Source organism: Leucoraja erinacea, chromosome 4 (genome assembly GCF_028641065.1).
Source record: "Leucoraja erinacea ecotype New England chromosome 4, Leri_hhj_1, whole genome shotgun sequence".
NCBI classification, from domain to species: Eukaryota; Metazoa; Chordata; class Chondrichthyes; order Rajiformes; family Rajidae; genus Leucoraja; species Leucoraja erinaceus.
Window position 1 is genome coordinate 30,975,091 of NC_073380.1, and position 19,012 is coordinate 30,994,102.

The 19,012-nt window shown below is 41.3% G+C and overlaps 1 protein-coding gene across 5 annotated transcripts in view; it reads left to right on the forward strand.

Moving 5' to 3' along the window:
* Positions 1–19,012, forward strand: part of ankrd12 (ankyrin repeat domain 12) — a 169,297-nt gene that overhangs the window by 136,639 nt on the left and 13,646 nt on the right. For all 5 annotated transcript variants that reach the window (XM_055633933.1, XM_055633932.1, XM_055633934.1 and 2 more), the window contains 2 exons: positions 554–707; positions 12,339–17,224. In XM_055633933.1, coding sequence (XP_055489908.1) covers positions 554–707; positions 12,339–17,224 — 5,040 coding nt within the window. The remainder of the gene's footprint in view (positions 1–553; positions 708–12,338; positions 17,225–19,012) is intronic.

Sequence of the window (19,012 nt, forward strand, 5' to 3'; positions counted from 1 at the left end):
TCTCATAATGGCTTATTTGACTTTCATTGGCACAACTTTGATCCTCGTGTTGATAAACAGCAATAGACGTTTCCAAAGCTGATGGAAAGACTGGAGGCAAGACTAGGTGCTGAGAGCTCTCTTATACCTGCATAAAGGAGGCAATTAAACACACCTGAGCAATTACAAACGCCTGTGAAGCCTTGTGTCCCAAAAACAATGGTGCCCTGAAATGGGGGGGACTATGTGTAAACGCAACTGTAATTTCCACATGGTGAAACCAAACTGTATAAAACTGTCCTTTGTTAAAATTTGACTGTGCACTTTAACCACATGTGATTTATTTGTTTTCCATTACAAATCTCAAATTGTGGCAAATAAATAAATGATGGGTCTTTGTCCCAAACATTGTGGAGGGCACTGTATGAACTTTTAAGTGTAAAGTGCTCCCACAAATTATGGTCTACTCAGTTTTACAACAGTCTTGCACCATTTTAAAATGTAGTTTTGCTGAGCATGTGGTTCTTGAGAAAAGGAGCTTTTAGTTGTTCACCTTGATGCCCTTTTCTTTTAGATTGTGAAATTGCTTTTGCGCAATGGTGGGGATGCATACCAGATGAATCATCGTGGAGAGCGTCCTGTGGATGTGGCTGATTCAGATGAAATGGTGCAGCTTCTGAAAAGGTTGCTTCCGCTTTCTGATGATGAGGATGACGATAGTTGTACAGGTAGTAAGATAACCTTTCAGAACATTCCAGTTTAATGTAATAGGAGGTACACAAAAAAGCTGGAGAAACTCAGCGGGTGCAGCAGCATCTATGGAGCGAAGGAAATAGGTAACGTTTCGGCCTGAAACGTTGACTATTTCCTTCGCTCCATAGATACTGCTGCACCCGCTGAGTTTCTCCAGCTTTTTTGTGTACCTTCGATTTTCCAGCATCTGCAGTTCCTTCTTAAACACTTAATGTAATACACATCTTAGGAGTACACATTGAATTCTGCTCCCATCTGGCAATTGTTTTTTAAAGCATTTTTGGAATTATGCTGCAATCAACAGTAATATTCGCCATATATATTCTCTAAAGTCTGAGGGCTGTCATTGGGCTACAGCTCGTTTTATTTCCATCGCTGTCATTTCTAAAGTCTCATACTTTATCCAAGATCCAAGATGGCACTTGTCTGTGGCGACATGTTGCCGGCATGACAGCAGCGAATCATCAAATATAGTAGTGCTCAGCTTACCTGTATAAAAGAAACAGCAGAAACCAGCACTGTAACTGACAAGCTGCTAAATGCATTAAAACGCATTCGCGCGATTGCGATCTACCGGCAGCAACGGAGCTGCTGATTGTTAGGTAATCCCCGATCACAGGGTAATCCCCGACCTGGCAAAGGATTGCGGGATCAGTAAGTACTGGAGCTGGAAACACTGGGGTGGCCTCCATTATGTCGGGAAACGTGGCCAGCGAGCAGGACTACGTCAGACTGAAGCGCAGGGGACTACGACTCCCTCTCCATACCATCCTACTAGCCAATGTACAATCATAGAAACATGGAAAATAGGTGCAGGGGGAGGCCATTCGGCCCTTCGAGCCAGCACCACCATTCATTGTGATCATGGCTGATCGTCCCCAATCAATAACCCGTGCCTGCCTTCTCCCCATATCCCTTGATTCCACTAGCCCCTAGAGCTCTATCTAACTCTCTCTTAAATCCATCAGCGACTTGGCCTCCACTGCCGTCTGTGGCAGGGAATTCCACAAATTCACAACTCTCTGGGTGAAAACGTTTTTTCTCACCTCAGTCTTAAATGGCTTCCCCTTTATCCTAAGACTGTGGCCCTTGGTTCTGGACTCGCCCAAATTTGGTAGCATTTTTCCTGCATCTAGCTTGTCCAGTCCTTTCATAATTTATTTATTTCTATAAGAACCCCCTCATCCTTCTAAACTCCAGTGAATACAAGCATATTCTTTTCAATCTTTCCTCATGTGATAGTCCCGCCATCCCAGGGATCAATCTCGTGAACCTACGCTGCACTGCCTCAATCACAAGGATGTCCTTCCTCAAATTAGGAGACCAAAACTGGACACAATACTCCAGATGTGGTCTCACTAGAGCCCTATAAAACTGCAGAAGAGCCTCTTTACTCCTATACTGAAATCCTCTTGATATGAAGGCCAACATTCCATTAGCTTTCTTCACTGCCTGCTGTACCTGCACGCCAACTTTCAGTGACTGGTGTACAAGGACGCCCAGGTCTCGCTGCACCTCCCCCTTGCCTAACCTAACCCCATTGAGAAAATAATCTGCCCCCTTGTTTTTACCGCCAAAGTGGATAACCTCACATTTATCTATATAATACTGCATCTGCCCACTCACTCAATCTGTCCAGGTCACCCTGCAACCTCATAACATCCTCACTAAGAACACTAATCACTAAGAAAATAAAGTGGAGGACTTAAGGTCAAGGCTGCTTCATCAAAGGGAGCTGAGGGAATGCTCTGTGTTCTGTTTCACAGAGACATGGCTCACCCCCAGCTCCCCAGACTCGGCCCAACAGCCTGACGTTTTCTCCATTTATCGTATGGACCGAACGCAGTCATCTGGGAAAGGGATAGAAGGGAACGTCTACCTCATGGCCAACTCTTCGTGGTGCTCAGACGTGGCAGTTCTGTATAACTCCTGGAACATCACGCGGTGAAGTGCTGCCTCCTGAGGGAATTCACCTCCATCATCCTGACCGTGGTTACATCCCACCCCAGGCAGATGTCCGTCTGGCACTGGAGGAACTGCATGCCGTGTTCAACAAGCACCAGACAGCGTACCCCAAAGCTTTTACCACCATAGCCGGGGACTTCAACAAAGCCAACCTGAAAAAAATCACTCCCGAACTAACACCAACATGTTTCCTGCAACACCAAAGGATTAAGCACCCTTGACCACTGCAATACGACCATCAAGAATACCTATCACTCTATCCCTCGCCCTCACTTCGGGAAATCCGATCATTCAGCAATGGTGCTTTTTCCTGCATGTAGGCAGTAACTGAAGAAAGCACCCCCAGAGGTGAGGACTGCACAGAGCTGGTCTGGGGAGGCAGAGGAACAACTACGGGACTACTTGGAGTCAGTAGACTGGGCAATGTTCAAGGACATGGCAACGGACCTGAATGAACACGTCACAGTCATCACAGACTTCATAAGGAAATATGTGGAGGACTGTGTTCCTACAAAAGCCATCCGAGTGTTTCCTAACCAGAAGCCTTGGATGAGCCAGGAGATCCGCATTCTTCTGAGGACCAGATCCCGGGCAATCAGGTCTGATGACGCAGAAGTTTATAAGAAGTCCAGATACGACGTTGACATCAAAAAGGCCTGCTCAAAGCTGGAGAATGAGGTGGATATTCGGCAACTGTGGCAGGGCTAGAATGCCATCACCTCCTATAAGGGAAATTCAAGAAGCAGCTCAAGTGATGGCAAAGCGTCACTCCCTGACGAGCTCAATGCGTTCTACTCGCGCTTTGATAGGGAGAATACTGACGTGCCTTCCCGAGCCCTCATATGACCTGATGATATTACATTCACAGTCACAGAAGCCGACGTCAGAAAATCCTTCAGGAGGGTGGACCTGATGATACACACGGTCGAGTTTTCAAAACCTGTGCAGACCAACTGGCTGGAGCTTTTGCAGACATTTTCAACCTCTCATTACTGAGGTCTGACGTCTCCACCTGCTTTAAGAGGGTGTCAATAATACCGGTGCCCAAGAAGAGTAAAGTGATGTGCCTCAACGACTATCAACCAGGGGCACTAACGTTGGTGGTGATGACGTGCTTTGAGAGGGTGGTTCTGGTGCATATCAACTCCTACCTCAACAAGATCCTCGACCCACTACGGTTCGCCTACCATCACAGCAGGTCAACGGAGGATGCGATCTCACTGGCTCTCCACTCCGCACTGGACCACTTGGACAATAAAAACACGCGTCTGGCTGTTGTTTGTAGGCTACAGCTCGCCGTTCAATAACATCATCCCCTACAAGCTAGTTACCAAGCTCAAGGAACTGGGTCTCTGCGCATCCCTCTGCAATTGGATCCTCGACTTCCTCATCCACAGACCAGTCTGTTCGAATTGGCAGAAATACTTCTTATTAATAATCAGGACGGAAGCACCTCAAGGCTGCATACTCATGACTTGTACTTTTGGTAGCAAACAACAGGAAGGCAGATTACTATCTAAATGGCGTCAAGTTGGGAAAATGGGAAGCACAATGGGATCAGGAGGTCCTTGTTCATCAGGCTATGAAAGTAAGCATGCAGGTACAGCAGGCAGTGAAGAAAGCAAATGACATGTTGGCCTTTATAACAAGAGGAATTGAATATAGGAGCATAGAGGTCCTTCTGCAGTTGTACAGAGCCCTAGTGAGACCACACCTGGAATATTGTGTGCAGTTTTGGTCCCCTAATTTGAGGAAGGACATTCTTGCTATTGAGGGAGTGCAGCGTAGATTTACAAGGTTAATTCCCGGGATGTCGTATGCTGAGAGAATGGAGCAGCTGGGCTTGTACACTCTGGAGTTTAGAAGGATGAGAGGATATCTCATTGAAACATATTAGATTGTTAAGGGTTTGGACACGCTAGAGGCAGGAAACATGTTCCTGATGGTGGGGGAATCCAGAACCAGGGGCCACAGTTTAAGAATAAAGAGTAAGCTATTTAGAACGGAGTCGAGGAAACACTTTCTCACAGAGATTGGTGAGTCTGTGGAATTCTCTGCCTCAGAGGGCGGTGGAGGCAGGTTTTCTGGATGCTTTCAAGAGAGAGCTAGATAGAGCTCTTAAAAATAGCGGAGTCAGGGGATATTGGGAGAAGGCAGGATTGGGGATGATCAGCCATGATCACATTGAATAGCGGTGCTGGCTCGAAGGGACGAATGGCCTACTCCTGCATCTATTGTCTATTGACTGTGTAGCCGGTCACTGTGCGAACCTCCATCTTCAAGTTTGCCGACGTCACCACCGTTGTTGGATGAATTACAGATGGTGATGATTCAGAGTATTTGACCGATTGACCAAATGGTGCCAGCACAACAACCTAGCTCTCAATATCAGTAAAACCAATGAACTGATTGTAGACTTTGGAAGAGGAAGGATGAGGACCCACAGTCCTGTTTATATCAGATGGTGGAGAGAATCAAAAACTTCAAATTCCTGGGTGTGCATATTTCCGAAAATCTTTCCTGGATCCAGCACACTGATGCAATTATAAAGCACATAAACACCTCGAGTTCGTGAGAAGATTACGGATAGTCGGTATGTCAGAGAGGATTCCCTTGAACTTCTACAGGTGTACAGTAGAGAACATACTGACTGGTTGCATCGTGGCCTAGTTCGGCAACTGGAACGCCCAGGAGCAAAAAAAGACTGTAGAAAGTTTTGAACACTGCCCAGTCCATGACCTCCCCACCATCGAAGGGATTTATCGGAGTCACTGCCTCAAAAAGGCAGCCAACATCATCAGAGATCCACACCTTCCTGGCCACACACTCATTTCATCCCTACCATCGGGAAGAAGGTACAGGAGCCTGAAAACTGTAATGCTCAGGAGCAGCTTCTTCCTAGCAGCCATCAGGCTATTAAACACTGAACTACAATAGATTATTATTATTGTTGCACTAATATTGTTTGTTTTGTATGTGATCGTGCACCTTCTGTATTATTCCCAGAAATACCTGTCATTGTTATTCCACTGTCATCCCTTGTAGGGTATCTTTCCAGTCAACATTGGCCAGCTCCTCCCTCATAGCTCCATAGTCCCCTTTATTCAACTCCACCACTGACACCTCCGCTTTACCTTTCTCCCTCTCCAATTGTAGATTAAACCTGACCATATTATGGTCACTACCTCCTAATGGCTCTTTAACCTCATCACGGAGGCACTCCACAAACTCCCTTTCTTGGGGTCCAGTACCAACCTGATTTTCCCAGTCTATCTGCATGTTGAAATCTCCCATAACAAGTCAAGTCAAGTCAAGTCAAGTCAAGTCACCTTTGCCTTTACGACATGCCAATTTTAACTCTTGATTCGACTTGCACCCTATATCCAGGCTACTATTTGGGGGCATGTAGATGTCCCATTAGGATCTTTTTACCCTTACAGTTCGTTAATTCTATCAATAACTGACTCCACATCTCCTGTTTCAATGTCGCCCCTTGCAAGGGACTGAATTTCATTCTTCACCAACCGAGCTACCCCACCCCCTCTGCCCACCTGTCTGCCTTTTCGATAGGGGGTATACCCTTGAATTGATACAGTGCCCTCCATAGTGCTTGGGACAAAGACCCATCATTTATTTGTTTGTACTCCACAATATGGGATTTTGTTTGGTTTTTTTTGATCTTTTGTTGTTTATTTTATTAGAAGTTAATACAGTACAAAACAATACAGTGGGACCTAATTTTAGGTGCCAACTATGTCATAACGTAATACATTCTATGTACAACCTCTAGTTTTATGTTTTTGAAAAGGAAGTTAAAAAAAAATTTAAAAATAGAGAGAAGAAAAAGAGGAAAAATAGATAGTAGAAAATAGAAAAACGTGAAGTGTGTATATAAGAAAAGAGAAAGTAGAAAGTAGAAATAGGAGAAAAAGACCCTTAAAAAAGAAATTTTCAAATCTTTGTTCGGAGATGTAAATCTATCCACGACCTGACCTGAAATCAGTAATCTTTACGGTACTGCTGCATCACATGATTCCAAAAAGTCGATGAAAGGGGACCGACTCCTTAAGAATTGGTCATATTTATCTATTAGGCGGAGTTTCATTTCTTCAAGGTGTGCTATGTCCGTCATATTCCTAATCCACATTTTAATAGTTGGTATAGCTGTATTTTTCCAAAATTTATGTATCAATTTCTTTCCAATTATTAACCCATAATTAAAGAATACTTTTTGGTCTTTGTTTAAATTGATATCTTCTACTATTATTCCAAATATAATCCATTCCGTATTAGGTTCTATTCTTGACTTCAAGAGCTTTGTAAATATATCAAATATATCGCTCCAAAATGTATTCAACTTTGTACATCCTACAAATGAATGTGTTATATTGGCATTTTGAAACAAACAATTATCGCATCTGGGAGAGACGTTTGGGTAGAATTTATTCAACCTCGTTTTTGAATAATATAGTCTATGTAATAATTTAAATTGAATTAAATTATGTCTTTCATTAATGGAACAATTATGTGTGTTCATCAGATACTTTTCCCATCTATCTTTCGGGATCTTTATCATTAGTTCATGTTCCCAATCTTCTCTTAGTGCCTCTGTTGAGGGTAATTCCATATGAGATTTGTAATAGATAAAATTCACATGTGATTAAAGTGCACATTGTCAAATTTTATTAAAGGGTATTTTTATACATTTTGGTTTCACCATGTAGAAATTACAGCTGTGTTTATACATAGTCCCCCCCCTTTCAGGGCAGGATAATGTTTTTGGACACATGGCTTCATGGTGTTTGTAATTGCTCAGTTGTGTTTAAATGCCTCCTTAATGCAGGTAAAAGAGAGCTCTCAGCACCTAGTCTTTCCTCCAGTCTTTCCATCACTTTTGGAAACTTTTATTGCTGTTTATCAACATGAGGACCAAAGTTGTGCCAACGAGTCAAATAAGCCATTATGAGACTGAGAAACAAGAATAAACCCCCCACCCTCACATCAGTCTGAAGAAGTGTCTCGGCCCGAAACATCGCCTATTTCCTTCACTCCATAGATGCTGCCATACCCGCTGAGTTTCTCCAGCATTTTTGCCTACCAACTGCTGATGGTCGTAGTATAATGAATTTTGAACTGTATAGACACATCCTATCTGCTCAAGTTTAAAAATGAATGCCTCAAAACATATTGGCTGGCAGTTTATTTTACAGCAAGACAATGATCCCAAACATACTGCTAAAGCAACAAAGGAGTTTTTCAAAGCTAAAAAATGGTAAATTCTTGAGTGGCCAAGTCAATCACCCGATCTGAACCCATTTGAGCATGCCTTTTATGTGCTGAAGAGAAAAGTGAAGGCATCTAGTCCCCAAAAAAAGCATAAGCTAAAGATGGCTGCAATACAGGCCTGGCAGAGCATCACTAGAGAAGACACCCAGCAGCTGGTGATGTCCATGAATCACAGACTTCAAGCAGTCATTGCATGCAAAGGATATGCAACAAAATACTAAACATGACTACTTCCAATTACATGGCATTGCTGTGTCCCAAACATTATGGTGTCCTGAAATGGGGGGAACTATGTATAAACACTGCTGTAATTTCTACATGGTGAAACCAAAATTTATGAAAATGGCCTTTATTAAAATCTGACAATGTGCACTTTAACCACATCTGATTTTTTTTTAAATTACAAACTCAAATTATGGAATACAAGAGGCAAATAAATAAATGATGGGTCTTTGTCCCAAACGTTATGGGACTGTAACTAACATTTCAATTTGTTTCCTCTGTTTTCCGCTGGTAACTTACTTATCTATTCGTACCACTCTCAATGCAAGCTTTGTTCAAATTTCTTTCTGAGAATCGCATTCTTTGACATTAGCACTTTGCCCTTGGATTCAGGTCAGGTTAGTTTATGGTCGTATACACCAGGGTGCAATGAAATTCCATGAATGATTGAGCTCATAGAGCACACAGCATACATAATAATTATGAAATATCAATATATACAACAGCGAATGCAAAACAGCAGAATGGTGGAGTCAGCATTAGTAGCAGCATCTCTATAAAATAGATTGATTCAGGACTCTGGTAGCAAGAAGCTGTTCTTCAGTCTCAACATCTGGGCTTTCAGGCTCCTCTATCTTCTCCCAGAAGGTAGGAAGGAGATAAGACTGCACAAAGTAAAAATTCCTATCGGCTACTTAAATAATTACCATTGCCAATTTGTGATTTTTATTAACCGATTCTTGTTCTATTTAGTCAAGAAAAATAGCACTTTTAATCTTTTTACTCTATTCTTGAACTGGATTATATTAAGTCTATGTTCAGTGCTATCCATGTTTGTCTATTAACCATATAACCATATAACAATTACAGCGTAGAAACAGGCCATCTCGGCCCTACAAGTCCGTGCTGAACAAATTTTTTTCCCCTTAGTCCCACCTGCCTGCACTCGTACCATAACCCTCCATTCCCTTCTCATCCATATGCCTATCCAATTTATTTTTAAATGATACCAATGAACCTGCCTCCACCACTTCCACTGGGAGCTCATTCCACACCGCCACCACTCTCTGCGTAAAGAAGTTCCCCCTCATATTACCCCTAAACTTCTGTCCCTTAATTCTGAAGTCATGTCCTCTTGTTTGAATCGTCCCTATTCTCAAAGGGAAAAGCTTGTCCACATCAACTCTGTCTATCCCTCTCATCATTTTAAAGACCTCTATCAGGTCCCCCCTTAACCCAGGCAACATTCTAGTAAATCTCCTCTGTACTCTCTCTATTTTGTTGACATCCTTCCTATAATTTGGCGACCAAAATTGTACACCATACTCCAGATTTGGTCTCACCAATGCCTTGTACAATTTTAACATTACATCCCAGCTTCTATACTCAATGCTCTGATTTATAAAGGCTAGCATACCAAAAGCTTTCTTTACCACCCTATCTATATGAGATTCAACCTTCAAGGAACTATGCACGGTTATACCCAGATCCCTCTGTTCAACTGTATTCTTCAATTCCCTACCATTTACCATGTACGTCCTATTTTGATTTGTCCTGCCAAGGTGTAGCACCTCACATTTATCAGCATTAAACTCCATCTGCCATCTTTCAGCCCATTTTTTCCAAATGGCCTAAATCACTCTGTAGACTTTGGAAATCCTCTTCATTATCCACAACACCCCCTATCTTGGTATCATCTGCATACTTAATACTATTGTGGCGAAGCAGTACATGTGGTGTTTCCTACTTGGAGTTTCATCCTACGGACTAAGAAAATAACCCAAAACAAGAGTAATAAAATAAGTTCCTCTCTTTCATAACATTTTCCATATCCCAATCCAATTTTGGATGATTTATATCTTAAATCTGATTATCTGTTGATGCTGTTTTTGCCAGCTTACAGAAGGAGACTGGGGTAATAATAAGTGAGGAATACAGCCTGTGTTCTGAGGAGACAGAGGATCTATTTGAAGACTGTCTTGACTCAATGGGTGGAAAATGTTCAAGACCACTTCATCCAGCCTGAATGAGAATGTCACAGTCATAACCAGTTTCATCAAGAAAAGTACAGGTTAATGACTACGTTCTGAAAATGACAGTTTGGATGAATGGGGAGATTCACTCTGCTAAAGTCCAGGTCCAAGGCTTTCATGAAGGAAGACCCCATACTATACAAAACGACCAAGTATGATCTCTGCAGGCTCATCTGGGGTACTGAAAGAGAATTGTAAAACAAAGCTGGAAGCTCAATTCAATTAAGTGGATGCCCTGCAACTATGGTAGGGCTTATCACTGGCTATAAAATGAAATTGGTGACAATCTCTGGCAACTACACATATCTACTGGATGAGCTCAATGCCTTTTACACCCATTTTGAACAAACAAAGTTCTACCAAGCTGTCCCATACATCTCATTGGCAGAGGTCAGATCTGCTCTCACAAGGATAAACTCTTGAAAGCTGACGGACTTGAATGGCATCCCAGAACAGGTTCTGAAATTGCGCCAATCAGCTAGCTCATCTTCAGTCTTCACCAACGTCTTCAATCACGCAATTCTACGGTCCCCATTTGCCTCAAGGTAACCTCCATCATTTCAGTCCACAAGAAAGGTAAAATGCCTTCTCAGTGATTACCATGCAGTAGCTCTAACACTGACCATAATGAAAGTGATATGAAAGATTGGTTATAGGGCCAATCTCCTGGACAATCTAGACCCTTTGCAATTTTTGTACAGCAAAAATAGATTGGCTGAGGATGTCATCACCCTTGTATAACACTTCAATCTTGGATCACCTTGATGATAAGAACACCTATGTCAGGATGTTGTTCAACTCGGTCTTCAACACCATAGTACAGAGTAAGCTCATCTCTAAACTTCTGGATCTTGGTATTACACCCACAATCTGCAACTGGCTTCCGGGCTTCCTAACCACCAGACCTTACTTGATTACAATTGGTGATAACATTTCTTCCACCCTGACCGTAAACACTGGTGCTCCTCAGGGTTGCGTGTTCAGCCTCTACTACCTGTTCACCAATGACTGTGTGGGTAAGTTCAGCGCCAGGTTGACCTTTAAGTTTACCAACGACTGCTGTTGGATGGGTCAGCAATAACAATACGTTCTAGGAACAGAATTAGATCATTCGGTTCACCAAGTCTACACCGCCATTCAATCATGGCTGATCTGTCGTTGCCCCTCAACTCCATTCTCCTGCTTTCTCCCCGTATCTGTGTCCCAGAAATGCAGGAAAGCGATCACGATGTTTGTATCATGATGTCAGAACAACAACTAGCCCCTAACATCAGCAAGAAGAAAAGTTGGCTGTTGACAGGAAGAAGCAAGAGGGTGAACAAAATCCTGTCATCAACCAAGCTGCTATAGAGATGTTTGACAGATTTCAGGTTCATGGCGTCCATATCACCAGCAACCTAACCTGGTCCTTTCACACTGATGCAGTGATGCAGAAAGCACATCAGCGTATTTACTCTTGAATATGAGAAGATTTTGTTTGTCCACGAGGATTCATTTGAATTTCTACAATGTGCTATACAGATCAAACACTTTCTGGCAACTGGTGCTCCGGCCCTCCTCTGTTGTGCTACTTCAGATCGCTTTACGATCTTTCTACCATTCAGCTCCTTCGAATTAGTCATTATATTTATTGTAATATCTCTTCTTTTTATTATATACTCGGAGCTTCATGTGAACCAAGAATTTCAGTGCACCCTGGTGTCTATGTAATGATCTAATCTTTCCTATTTTGTCTACAAAATCAATCCACAGTGTGCTTGGTATTTTTTTTTAGAACATTTCTAGTTGTGCAGCTGATCATTTTTAAATTTGTATCATTAATTGAAAATAATTCCCTTTTGAACTATTATGTAATCTGGTATTATAGCCTCTGTTTTGCTATTTTGTGGATTTTGGAAAATATATATTTTGGTTATGTTGAGTTCCAAGAGCAATGTACCTCTTGCATGAAATATAAAGGGAAAAATGTCTGATTGTTACTAAGTAAATACAAATATTTTCATATGCTATTATACGAAGCAGGCCATTTCAAAATCTTTGCAATAAGAATTGAAAATATGTCTTTCTTACAATAAACTAATTTTGTTTTTGTACTTCTAGAATCAGAAGAGTTACCTTCTGTGAACCCATCTAGTGTAGATGATAATGTGGATGATTCTGAAGCGGAAAAAGAATTAAAAAACGATGCTAACCAGCAATTGACACCGTGCAAATCGATTGCATCATCTGCCCTGGATGAATATGAATTCAAGGATGATGATGATGATGATATTGATGAAGAAGAAGACGAAATAAGCAAGCTAGTAGATCAGAAACGGATTCGAAGAGGAGATGGTAAAAAGAGCGTTGTAAAAGAGAACAGCAGCTATTTAACACCTCCAAAGCTGGAATTTCAGAAACCATTCAAAATTAAAAAGCAGAAGTCAGCAAGAGTTCTTGTTTCGTCTAGCTCCGATAGCTCAGATGATGAATTGCATCAAGAGAAAAAAATCTGTTCAACCAGCTCGCTAGAAGTTGTTCCAGATTGCAGCAAATCAGATGCACGGACAAAGAAAGAAAACCCAGTCACTCTTGAGCAGAAAGAGAAAGGAAAAGGGAAGAAAAAACAGAAGAAACAAAGTAAGAATAAAGAGAACCAGGAGTTCAAGGAGGAGAAGGAAGAAAAGGAAAATGCTAAACTGATGCTTTTTTCCACTTGCTCTGCTCTGGACTCATTAGACCGCTCAAGAGAAGAGGATTCATTTAGAAAGTCTTTGAAAGATGATTCATCAGGTCATCAGTTCCACCTTTCAACTGCAAAGTCTCCAAAGCATGCAAGTAGTTTACGAGGAAAGCCACTTAAACAGGAAAATGCTAAAACTGTCCCATCTTCAGGAGCATCAGAAATAACTTTCCAATCTGAGGTGGTTCGATTTGATCACCTTACAGATTCTGACTATACCTCTGAGAGTTCCAGCAATAAGTCTTTTAAATACAATACAAAGACAAAGCATCGCAAAAAGGATCCAAGTGTAGAATTTGGTGAAAATTCTGGACTGAGAAGCAAAGAGGAGGAGACGAGCGTATTTGATAACATGGAAGAGGTTTTTAAGAAGACTGACAAGGATGGCAAAGTAATAAAAAAGCATAAACTAAAGCAGAAAGATAAAGAGAAAAACAAAATTAAAAAGGAACATGAAAATGAAAAGGGAAAACATAGACAAAAAGAGAGTGAAAAAATATACCCTGAGTTTGATAGAGAATATTGGAAAGAGAACTTCTTCAAAAATGATGACACTAATGAAACATTCAAGGATGAAAATTCAAACATAGCGCTTGCAGAAAAGTCATTGAAAGATAAAACTATTAGGGAAGAAAAAGTATCTAAGGAGAAGTATTTTAAGGAAGAGAAAGTCTTCAAAGAGGAGAGAGAAAAGGAAAAGTCTAAAAAGAACAAAAAGGAAAAGCACTATAAAGAAGAAAAAGAAATTAAACTTACAAATCTAGAAGAAAGGAAGGAAATTGTACTTGCAGACAAAGATGATTCACTTTACTCAAGCGTTTTTCTGAAGAAAGAGCATACAGAGTTGTTTGAGAAAGAAAAAGGTGCAGATAAAGATAAATCTGATACTCCAGATAAAGAAAAGAAGGAAAGCAAGGAGAAAAGTGAAAAGAAGTCCCCCACCAAAGAAAGGGACTTGGAAAAGTTAGAGAGAAAATATTCCGACAGGGAGAAGAAAATAAAACACGAGAATAGGATGGAGAAAGAGAAATCAGAGACTCATGAGAAATCACAGGAGAAATCATGTTGTAAATTACAAGAGAGTGGAGAAAGGACAAAAGAGAAAGATCGATCTGGTAGCTTGTACTCCACTTCAGAAAAAATTCACCGGGAAAATGATAAATTGAAGAATGTTTTCTCTGTCAAAAAACCTGAGGAAAAAGAAAAGAGCAAAGAAAAATTGGACAAAAAGCATGAGAGAGAAAAAAATGACAGGGAGCGTCATTCTAGTGGCATAAAGGACAAAGGGGAAAAAGAGAAGCATACTAATGAGAAGAAGGCTAAGTTTTCAGAAAAAGAGTCACAGGACAGCATTCTGAATAAATCTGATAAAGTTAAAGTAAAGGAAAAGGAAAGAGATATAGAAAAAGAGAAGAAGAAAGAGAAATCTCGGGAAAAAGATGGTGACCCTGTGACAAACACCAAGCATGATGAGAGGAGACGCAGCACACTTGAGAGCAGCAAAGGATCTCACGATAAATCATTTTCCTCAAAGGATAAAACCAAGGATGATTTTCCGAAAACTCCTGAAATAAAAGATAGGGAAAAGAAGGAAAAAGACAGGCAAAAAGACAAAGTACCAATCAATGCTTCTGTTAAAGCAAAGCTGAAAGAACCAGAAGCTGACAAACTGAAGTCTAAAGATTCTGGTGCCACAAAGGACGTGCGACCAAAAGAGAAGAGACTTGTAAATGATGACTTGATGCAAACCAGTTTTGAAAGAATGCTAAGTCTAAAGGATCTGGAGATTGAGCAATGGCACAAGAAACATAAAGAGAAGATAAAAATGAAAGAAAAGGAAAGACAGAGGCATCGGTCTGGCATTGATCTCTCAAAAATAAAAGAAAGAGAAAAACTCAAGAGTTCGACCACAAGCAAAGAACTTACAAGGTCAAAAAGTTCAGATCCATCAGAGGTACATTTGAAAGACAAACAGCTGAAAGATGTTAACAATGTGAGATCATTGACTGCTGATATAAAACCAAATTTGTCAGAAACTCCAAAACCCCTCATAAATTGTGAAAGTAATTTAACTGCATCTCCCAGACAAGAGCGTGATCGTATGGGACTGACGTCAAGATCCATTTCAATGATTTCTGTTGCAAGTTCAGAAGATTCATGCCAGACTTCGGCTGTAGCAACACCACGGCCTTTAACAGACTATGATTCGGATTTCACCATTGAGGGTTCTGAATCTCAGTCTTCCTTTTCACAGTCCGTATTTCCCCCCAGTGCCAAATCCCCTGCCGTATATGACCGAGACTCTGATGTTTTGGCTGATTTGCCAGATCGACTTAAATCGCCACATTCCAGTAAACTTCCAGGATCTTATTTGCGATCAGTGTCTGCTGACAATGCTAGAGGTGAGAATGAATGCCGATCTGTGGGTGATGTTCGGAGATGCAGTATACCAGCTGTGGCAAATGACCATGATAAACTGTTACACAAGCAGCTCGAAGTTAACCTGCCACTTTTGAGTGAAAAGCAATATAGTTTTTCACCAGCAGCACAAAGCCAGGCTTGCATCTCTCCTCGATCGGAACCACTTCCGGACAGTGGCCCTGAAGAGGGTACATGTAATAACACTTCTTGTTTACAGTCTCCTGCTGTAATTGTACCAAGCGACACTAATTATTTATCACAGAATACAACTCCCAACAGCATAAACGTGCAAAGTACTTGTCAGCAGCTGCCTGTGGTACAGCCACAACTAAACTGTTTGAATAGTGAAATTCAGCCAGATAAACCAATGGAAATATCATACGATAGGCTTGATGTTCCTTCGCACAGTAGCACTGATGGCTACACAACCACAGCGGAATGTGAGAAAAACAATTTTAGCCCTTTACAGCATGTTCCTCAAGAGTGGGGTTGTTCAGACCAGTTAACATCAGAACAACTAGCCAAGTCTCCACAGAAACTTTGCAGTGAGTCTTCCCAAGTGACAAATCTCCTTGAAACACCATCGTATATTTCGCCTACACATTCATCTAATTCTTCGTGCACGCGATCATCATCGGACAGTGATGTTGCCCCTCGGCTGCTCTTTTGGCCAAAATGTGGAGGAACTCAAGAAGACTTACCACAAACTCAAACTTTGCAAGATGCAGACCAGAGTTCCATTTCATGCAAACCACATACAGAATCTTCGGGGCTAGCTGATGACCAGAGTGTTAAATGTCCTCATATTGATGTAAATGTTGATCTCGTAAATCAAAAGACTATGGAAGATCCATCAAATGATTGCAAACCAAGTGAAATGCAAGGCTTGGAGGAAAACTCCTCTCCGCCATTATCAGTTGGCAGCAATATTAACGAACATATTGTGGACCAAACAAAGACTGTACAGAGTTTATTTATTGAATCACAGGAAGAGGTGGAAGGTACAAAAGTGACTGTTATAGCTGGTCATGAGCCAGCTTGTAATCAAGAGACGTCTGCTTTGGACAAAGTACCAGGAGCCTCAGTTGATGAAATGCAAGCTGAGCCAAAGGAAGAACAGCCCGAAGTGACACCTTCCACTGAACATGGACACCAACATTCAGTGAACGACCAGCCTCAGTCTTTGGAAAGTAAAGTTCAGGACCAAGATTCCTCACTAGAGATGGAAGTCTCCCAAGATTTTGCAACTGCTGGTCAGGACCCTGAGGTGATGCTTGAAGCAGCATCAGATGACCTAAGGCAGTCCACTGAATCAATAAAGGAGGAATCAGAAGAACGAATGGAAGCCGACCGCGCAGAACAAGATATCCCTCAGAGGATTACTCGCAACAGAGCAAGCTTATTAGCCAATCAAAGCAAACAGTCTGCAGTCAACTGTACGCAGGTCTGTGATAAGGACACAGAATCTTCAATGCCTGCTAAAAGTAAATCGAAGTTAACAGAGGAGGAGGAAGGTCAGGTACACCATCCACATAAGCGAAAGTTGTCACGAGTTCCTCATCCCACGCAAGTGAAATCCACCTTGCAGCAAGCTAAGGAAAAGACACAGCAGTCACTGGCAGCCATTGTAGATTCTTTAAAATTAGAAGAGATTCAACCTTACCATTCGGAAAAGGCAAACCCTTACTATGAGTATCTCCACATTAGAAAGAAAATAGAAGAAAAGCGTAAAGTGCTGTGTAGCGTCACGCCACAAGCACCACAGTTTTACGATGAGTTTGTCACCTTTACTGGATCATATCTGCTGGATGGAAACCCTTTGAGTAAAATTTGTATACCAACTGTAAGTGTTATCATCTAAAGTAATTGCATTGATATGGTTATTCTATATGATAAAAGCCATAAACTCGGTTTTGTGAAAACGATATAACAATCTTGCTTGAATTGTGTATTCAAGTGAGTTCATTGAGATGATAATGGTGAATCCTTAATTAATGACATATTCACCATCCAGATCAGGCAAGTTACCCATTCTATGCATAGTCAGATTCAGTTCAAACTTTATTGTCATTGTTCAGTGTCCAGTACAGAGACATGAAATGCAGTGGCCTTTGTGGCACATCCTGGCTATCAGTTTTTGCCTAATTTACTCTCCATCTCTTCTAACATTGTGCCTGAATCCTCTTCCTTAGCAAACATCAATAAGCTGATGCACCAGCTTGATGTATATAAAACATTTTGCCTATAGCAATTTTTCCTGTCAATGTTTGATTTATTTTTACCAGCTAATTCCCTTCTCATCTCAATGAAGTTGGCTCTCTTTCAGTTTGGAAGTTATACTTTAAATTGATCCATGCTCGTCGCCATTACTGCATTACATTCACTGCATTAATTAATGCGATACGTCATTACATTTCATGCAACAATAATCACTTTTCCCTAAGTGTTCTTCCACAGACACTTGACCTCACTCCTCATCTCCACTTTCAGCAGTGCTTTCTTCCTCTTCCGTGATGGACTAGGAATCCACTGGTCAAAGAACATATTTCAGAAATTCTCCCTCCTCTATTTCCCTTTAATCTTGCACAATACCAATCGACAATTTGGAAATTAATGTTACCCAGTTTTGAAGGAGAGTCCCATCCAAGAATGTCACCCATCTTTTTTTCTCCAGAGAGCACTATCTATCGTCAGTCTAATTGTTGCGTAACATTGTAATTTTGCTGCAGATTTGTTCCTTTGTTCCATGCTCACTATTTAGATGCTTAGATTATTTATTATTATTATTTGAAGCTTTATTCCTCACAACTACAACCAAATAGATTTTTTCCTGGCCCCCTCAAGGACACCAACTATTTCCAACACCATGTTGTGTACCCAAATTAGAACTGTTGCCCCATCTTCCTTTTCGTCTTCCCAATACATTGAGTACTTTTTATTCATGAATATTGGGTTTAGTCCTGCCCCTTCTAAATCCATGTATGTTATTATTTTTACTACATTATGTTCCCAGAAGGCAGTTTGGCTTTGTGGATCACAACTTTTATTCACCGCACTCTGCATTCTAAATCTGTGTACTCCATATTAGGTCACTGTAATGTAATGTGGTACTGCTACAGTCCTATGCGAGGGAAGACATAGGGGCTGACGAGGTAGAGTCACTGTGGATTGAGTTGAGGAATTGTAACGGCAAGAAGACACTAATTGGTGTTATCTACAGACCCCCAAATAGTAGCTCGGATGTAGGGTGTAAGTTGCAGCAGGAGTTAAAACTGGCATGTAACAAAGCCACTATGGTGATGGGGATTTCAATATGCAGGTAGACTGGGAAAATCAGGTTGGTTCAGGACCCCAAGAAAGAAAGTTTGTAGAATGCTTCCGAGATGGATTCTTAGAGCAGCTTGTAATGGAGCCGACCAGAGAAAAGGCAATTCTGGATTTAGTGTTTAAGAAGGAACTGCAGGTGCAGGAAAATCAAAGGTACACAAAAAAGCTGGAGAAACTCAGCGGGTGCAGCAGCATCTATGGAGCGAAGAAAGAGAAGGGTTTCGGCCGAAACGTTGCCTATTTCCTTCGCTCCATAGATGCTGCTGCACCCGCTGAGTTTCTCCAGCTTTTTTGTGTACCTCTG